This window comes from Carassius gibelio, chromosome A12 (genome assembly GCF_023724105.1).
Source record: "Carassius gibelio isolate Cgi1373 ecotype wild population from Czech Republic chromosome A12, carGib1.2-hapl.c, whole genome shotgun sequence".
Taxonomy (NCBI): Eukaryota; Metazoa; Chordata; class Actinopteri; order Cypriniformes; family Cyprinidae; genus Carassius; species Carassius gibelio.
In genome coordinates this window covers 24981090-24988252 of record NC_068382.1, presented here as the reverse complement: position 1 = coordinate 24988252, position 7163 = coordinate 24981090, and the positions used below count along the sequence as shown (strand labels likewise).

Below are 7163 nucleotides of genomic sequence, written 5' to 3'. Positions count from 1 at the left end.
ATATATATATATATATATATATATATAATTTTTTTTTTTACTTAATTTTTTAATAATTTGCACAAATGCTATAAGTGTTTTAGAGTCATTAGTGTTTTGATCTTTTGTTTCAAATGCAGTTTTGATTGTAAATACATATTTGAAACATTAAGATTAAGAATGATAAATCTTATATTTAAATATATGAAGAAATGGTGTATTGTAGCCGTGTCGTGATGTCTTATATTAAATAGTTTGTTTGTTTGTGATGTTGATGCTGCTTAAATTGCCCTGTGAAGAAACAAATCAAGATATTATTAGTACTACCATGATACTTGTTTACAGTTTCAGAAGATCGCCACCTAGTGTTCGGAAAAGCATGAACATTTATTTCTAACTAGAAATCCTTTGCCTACAGCCTTGGCTCTGCTTTCTTTTGATTTCTAGCGTCATTAGGAATAAAGTACAATCCATCTTTCCGAGGTCGTCCATGTTTCCTGTCCATTATGTTGATGTAAAGTTAATCCTCACCGAGGCTGGACGACGCTTATGCATCACAATATCACAATGGAATGTAATGTACGACACTGGGACGATGGCCTTGAGGCGCTTCAGAGTTTGATTAGAGTTCGGTGACAGCAGCCAGAGTTAGAAATTAATGTCACATCTCTTCATAACCCTGGAATCATTTGGAATAACTTCAATGTTTTGCCTTCAACTACTGCTCACATAATTGCTGCTTGCAGCTACGTTTAGATGTTACGGGTAATTTAAAGAATGATAAAAATAAAGGAGCTTCACAGCTTAATTTAATGCATTTCACCATCTTCAAACTCAGCAGAATCTCCCCCACAGAAATCATGAGAAACGTTAGGTTAGTCATCGCAAATTAGTATTTCTGCTTCAGTAATTTTGTCTCGTTTTACATTTTACTGGAGATTCTAAAATGATATAAGAAGTCTTGTTTCCTGAAAAATGAAATCAAGAGTTTATGCTTACAACAAGAACAAATATCTGGCAATGGAGGCAACATGCAAAAAAAAAAAAAATAATAATAATAATTCAAAGGGAAACCATTTAGCCTGAAAACAATACATTTTTATTTTGAGATAGAAGTAAAATTCACAGAGAAATCTAGAGAAAAATTAATTAAGCAAAATTCAAAATAGTTTCGATGACTCCCAGTGGCTGTGTGTGGTATGACGCCCTAAATAAAATCTCACAGAAACCTCTTTTTTTTCATATCAACTTAGACACAAGGCTTTAATTTTATACCAATTTTAGAGTAAAACCTTATAATAAATAAAATAAACTAAAATTAATATAACTCATATTATTTACAGTACATTTAAACTTCTATAACTTTTTGATACTTCAATTTTTTGAAAAAATTATTCCACTTTTGCCAAAATCTGCTAATTTTCCTCTTTAAAAAGAGACCAACCTTATGTTTATATTCCAAAGTGTTCATAAATTACAGCAATTTAAGTTTAGATAGTGCACTTTAATGCCTATTTAAAAAATATGGGGGGGGGAGGGGGTGACAGTTAAGGGGATGTATCTTTATTCATGAATGTTTAGGTAAAATAAACTTGTAATATCTGTCTGTTCTCAGTCTGAGATTTGGAAGCTCTCTCAGCGATGGATCTGAACTTCTTTTACAGCGAGAACATCAGTGTTAACCACAGCATGCTCTTCAACGACAGCAGGAACCTCACGTTCTTACCGTTCTACCAGCATTCCCTCGCCGTGGCCTCCGTCATCATCCTGGCCTACGTGCTCATCTTCTCGCTGTGCATGCTGGGAAACATCCTGGTGTGCTTCATCGTGCTGAAAAACAGGCAGATGAGGACCGTCACCAACATCTTCATACTCAACCTGGCCATCAGCGACCTGCTGGTGGGCATCTTATGTCTTCCCATCACGCTGGTGGACAACCTGATCACAGGTAATGCCTTGATGTTCACTGGAGGAGGTTTGGTTTACCTGGAGAGAGTTCATCTGTTAGTATGTGCATGCATCTTCATGAGGACTCACACAGCCAATCAGCAGAGCCGTAAAGGTCATGTGACTCATCAAGTCTGTCTCATGAGTCTTTAAACATTAGATGCAGCAGCACTTCTGCCTTTGTGTTTCCATGCATTCATCACGGTCAAAGTCAGGTAAAACAGGAGGAAAACAGCAGAAGAATCATGATCTAGGACTAATAAAACGAGAGTCAACAGCAGCAAACCTTTCAGCAAATATAAACATGATTTGTTTGCATGTTGTCAGCATCACACGCTGTTGACTCTGAGATTAATTAAAGCCTTTGCTGTGTAAAGCATTCATTCATAGATAATTATAATATAAATCATTTGTATTAATCTGTTGAACGTGTAATGACATTGTATTTGTCAAATATTTTATATAAATATTCACACATTTAGCATTAAAATTTAAAAACAAGTGTAATCATAATAGAGGATGGTATTTACATATAAAACATTATTTAAAATGTTTAACAGCAACATATAAAGCCTCAAATGTGTAAAACCTTAAATATAAATTTTTGTAAATAACTTATTCATTATATTTCAGTAATTATATTTGTTTAGAGACAAATCAGTAATTATGACTTAGTTTATCATAATTTTGAGTATACTGCATCTTATTTTCTACTTTTTATGTTATAAGTTTTACTTTTTTCTTTTTATCTTATAATTATGACTATGATAACTTTGAGATGATAATTATTTCATAGTGTCCTAATTTTTTATTTATTTTAAATTATACTTATAATTTATAATAATTTATACTCTTTATTTAATAACTGTGGTATTTTGTGTCAATTTGGATCATTTTGATGTCTTAGTTTCCTAGTTATTACTTTTGTCATAATTTTTGACTTTTTATTCTTATAATTTAATTCTTTGGCATAATTTTGACTTTTCCAACAATTTTTTTTTTTTTTTTTTTTTTAATTGTGGCATTTTGTGTAGAATTTTGGGGGGAATAATTTTTTTTTATTATTTCAAAATTTTTACGTTTTAAACAATTTTTGCTTTTAATGATTGTGTTATTTTTTTATTATTTTTGGGGGGATAATTTTAATGTTAAGACTATTATCTTATATTTTTTTCTCAAAATTCTGACATTTTTCATAATTTAGAGTTTTTAAACATTATTTTGACTTTATTTAATAAACGTGTTTTATGTTGATTCTGTTGATAATTTTGATATTCTTCCTTCTTAGAATATTATGACTAAGTCTGTCATAATTTAGATTTTTTTTCTCATAATTCTTTTATTTTTCATAATTTTTACTTTTTATTTATTTAATATTTTATGTTGATAATTTCAACATTTTATGTGATATTTTAAAATGTTTATCCTTATAATTAATAATGTTTATATATAATTGTGTATGGCATAATTAAGAGTTAGTTAAGTTACTCTTACCGTGTAAACAAAACATCACAATAAAGTGAATCTCCGGCCACTTTCAAACTTCTTCTATTTTAATGTCATCTCTCATGTTTTCTTTGATCACACCGTTGGCGTTAGTATCATGGGAAGAGAGGTTTATTCACCACAGAAATAGATCTGTCCAGAGCACTTCCCCTGGTGCACTGTACATCAGACGTCATGAATTCATCTCGCAGCAGGTCACTGGATCACTGTGATGATGTTTTCTCTCATTATGTGTGGCGCAGGCTGGCCGTTTGATGTGGTCATCTGTAAAATGAGTGGACTCGTCCAGGGAGCTTCAGTCTCGGCGTCGGTCTTCACGCTGGTGGCCATCGCGGTGGAAAGGTTAATAACTCTCACCCTCCTGCACTTCACATGGATACAAACAACACATCGTTCACACAAGGTTTACCTGCACTTTACTGTAGCCTACATGCAAACCCTGCTCAAACATTCAGGCTCTTTCGCTCTTTCTGTGTGACTTCAGAACAATATGAACCTCCGCTATAAACTTCTGCTTGGACAATCAATCAACCAACCAATCAATCAATCAATCAATCAATCAATCAATCAATCAATCAATCAATCAATCAATCAATCAATCAAACTCTCAATCTAGTTTAGATCTTATGACTTCTTGTCATAATTTTAATTTTTTTTCTCATAATTATGATTTTTTTTTCATATTTTTGAATTTGTAATCTCATTATTACATTTTTTGGGGCATAATTTTTATTTTATCTTCCCACAATTTAGACTTTTCAAACTTATCATTTTGACTTATTTAATAAGTAATTTTTCTATGATTTCTAAATGCTTTTATGCCATATTTTATGCCATGTTCATGACTTCTCCATCCCATAATTTAGACTTTTTATTAAATAACTGTGATATTTGATGTGGATTTTTATGACTTTTTTCTCTTGGCTTAGTCATAATTTTTACTGTTCGATTCCATAATGACTTCTTAAATTTACAATTTTGACTTTTTATTTAATAATTGTGATATTTCATAGATTTTTGTTCAATAATTTAATATTTTTATGGCATAACTTCAACCTTTTTATCTCATAATTATGAAACATGTCATCATTTTGACTTTTTAAACACATCGTTTTTATGACTTTTTTTTATTATAATTTAATATTTTGTCATTTTGATCATTTTAATCTCATAATTGCAATTTACCAAACCATTATTAACATTATTATTTTTGTATCCAGCTCTCATTGACTTCAGAAGAATGTGGCAGATGTGCTTGTGTTGTTTGTAAAAGATGAAAACTCTCTTTGTGTTCCTGAAGAGAAAGTGAGTCCAAACAGATGGTGAAAGCGGCGTTGAGCAGAAGATGACAGCTGTTTCTTCTGTGAACCTGGACCGATCACACACAGAACGCATTTGACAGATACTTTGCATGTTATGTCACGTTCTTTTGTTTTGAACAAAGCAGTGATTTAGAGACTGGATCTGCGTCTCGTCTGTGAGTCGCCCACAGTCTGAACCTGTTGCACACAGAAACACACAAAAAATATCAAGATTATGACACTAAAATTATGAAATACTCATAATTACTGACTGGAGATTTTTTACTTTTTATATCATAAACTTACTATCTCATAATTATGATTGTCCCAACTTTGAATTTTTCCTCAATTAATCCAATTATTGGACTTAGTGTGTCATACACTTTCTCAATAAGAAATATGATTGAGATTAAACGAATAATGACTTTTTTTTAATAATATTGACTTTCAACTTTTTCTCATATTTTATGAAAATTTTTATATTTTTATCTCATAAATTTGACTTTTTATTTTATTACCCAAAAAAGTAGTCGTAATTTTAGTTTATGTCATGATATTGATTTAATTTCGACATGTATAATAATTAAAATGTATTAATCTCAGGCTTTTTTATCCATAATGTTTACCTTTTTAAATCTCATATTTTTTATTTTATATTTAATAATTATGACATAAGGTTTTTAAATTTGTATTTCATAATTCAGATTTTTTAATCTCATAATTTAGTTCAGGATTTTATCATAATTAGGTCATAATAGTCTTTTTATCTTATAATTTAGATTTTTTAATCTCAATTACATTTTTGTCATAAATTGGACATTTTTAATGTGATAATGTACTTTTTTCTGTAATTTTGACTTTAATCGCATAATATTAATATTTTAACATTTAATCAAATAATTTAAATAATAATCTCATAATTTTTGTGACATTTTGTCATCATTTCGACTTTTTATCTCATAATTATGAGTATGTAATCATTTCGGCTTTCCCCCTAATGATTATGACTTTTATGCCATAATTTTTTTTTTTTTTTTTTATCTCATAATTCTCATTTTTATTTTATAACTATGGTATTTTGTAATAATTTGAACGTTTCATGCCATCATTTCAATTTAGTGGTGGTCATAATTTGACTTTTTAATTATAGTCTACTAAAACGTGATTTGTCCCAATACACACCTCAGATCATCTTGTGCTCCAGGTTTCGTTGCATCGTCTATCCGTTCCAGCGGAAGCTGACGCAGCGCCAGGCCATCATCACCATCACCTTCATCTGGGCGCTGGCTGTGGGCATCATGTGTCCGTCTGCTGTCACGCTGACCGTCTCGCAGGACGTCCTGCACTTCATGGTGGACCGGGACAACGTCACGTACCCGCTGTACACCTGCTGGGAGGCCTGGCCCGAGCAGAGCATGAGGAAGATCTACACCACCGTCCTCTTCTCGCACATCTACCTGGCTCCGGTCACGCTCATCGTCATCATGTACACGCGCATCGCCGTCAAGCTGGTCAAATCCCCCGCGTCCATCCGGGACGCACACGCGGAGGACGAGAGCCGGAGGGTTTTCCGCAGGAAGCTGCACGTGGTGAACATGCTCCTGATGGTGGCGCTGCTGTTCACCGTCTCCTGGCTTCCGCTCTGGATCCTCATGATGCTGACGGACTATGGCACTCTGTCGGCCGCTCAGCTGGACCTGGTGGCCGTCTACGTCTTCCCGTTCGCTCACTGGCTGGCCTTCTTCAACAGCAGCGTCAACCCCATCGTGTACGGCTACTTCAACGAGAACTTCCGCCGCGGGTTTCAGGCGGCGTTTAAGATGGGCCTGTGTCTGGTGGACGAGCCGCCGCAGCCCAGACGCAGCGACACGTGGAAACACAACCGTGTGTTTGTGGACGGAGACGGAGCGGACGCTCAGAGCAGCGTCAGGAGAGAGTTCTGCAGCGGAGAGCAGAGAGACGAGCTGGTGCTGGAGGATCTGGACTGAAGGAGCGTCCGGCGATATGTGTCGAGACGCTAACAGACACTCACACAGACTCCTGTGAAAACACACTCACACACACACACACACACATGTTTGTTTCTGTGTAAAGTGTGTTCATCCCATAGGTGTAATGTTTTTATACTGTAACTGTATATTCTATGTCCCTTCACCAACCCTACACCTAACCCTAACCCTCACAGGAAACTTTGTGCATTTCTACTTTCTCAAAAAAACTCATTCTGTATGATTTATAAGTGTTTTGAAAAATGGGGACATGGGTTATGTCCTCATAAGTCACCCTCTCCTTGTAATACCTGTGTCATACCCATGTCATTATACAGAGATGTGTCCTGATATGATACACACACACACACACACACACAAAAATTAGAATCGTGAATTAAAATATATTTTTTTATAATACAATATTATTATCATTATTATT

The 7163-nt window shown here is 33.9% G+C and overlaps 1 protein-coding gene and 1 long non-coding RNA gene across 2 annotated transcripts in view; one reads left to right on the top strand and one right to left on the bottom strand.

Annotated features, from left to right (window-relative positions):
* The window catches only part of LOC128025551 (uncharacterized), a 10174-nt gene extending 6350 nt beyond the window's left edge, over positions 1-3824 (bottom strand). The window contains exons 1-2 of the long non-coding RNA XR_008186177.1: positions 3421-3824; positions 1706-1809 (exon numbers count right to left, since the gene is read on the bottom strand). This is a non-coding gene — a long non-coding RNA (uncharacterized LOC128025551). The remainder of the gene's footprint in view (positions 1-1705; positions 1810-3420) is intronic.
* On the top strand, positions 1621-6850 carry LOC128025550 (neuropeptide FF receptor 1). Its single transcript, XM_052612003.1, has 3 exons — positions 1621-1927; positions 3675-3774; positions 5938-6850. Exons 1-3 carry the CDS (start codon positions 1621-1623, stop codon positions 6719-6721), a joined length of 1191 nt encoding a protein of 396 aa, XP_052467963.1. The 3' UTR covers positions 6722-6850.
* The last annotated feature ends 313 nt before the right edge of the window (positions 6851-7163 follow it).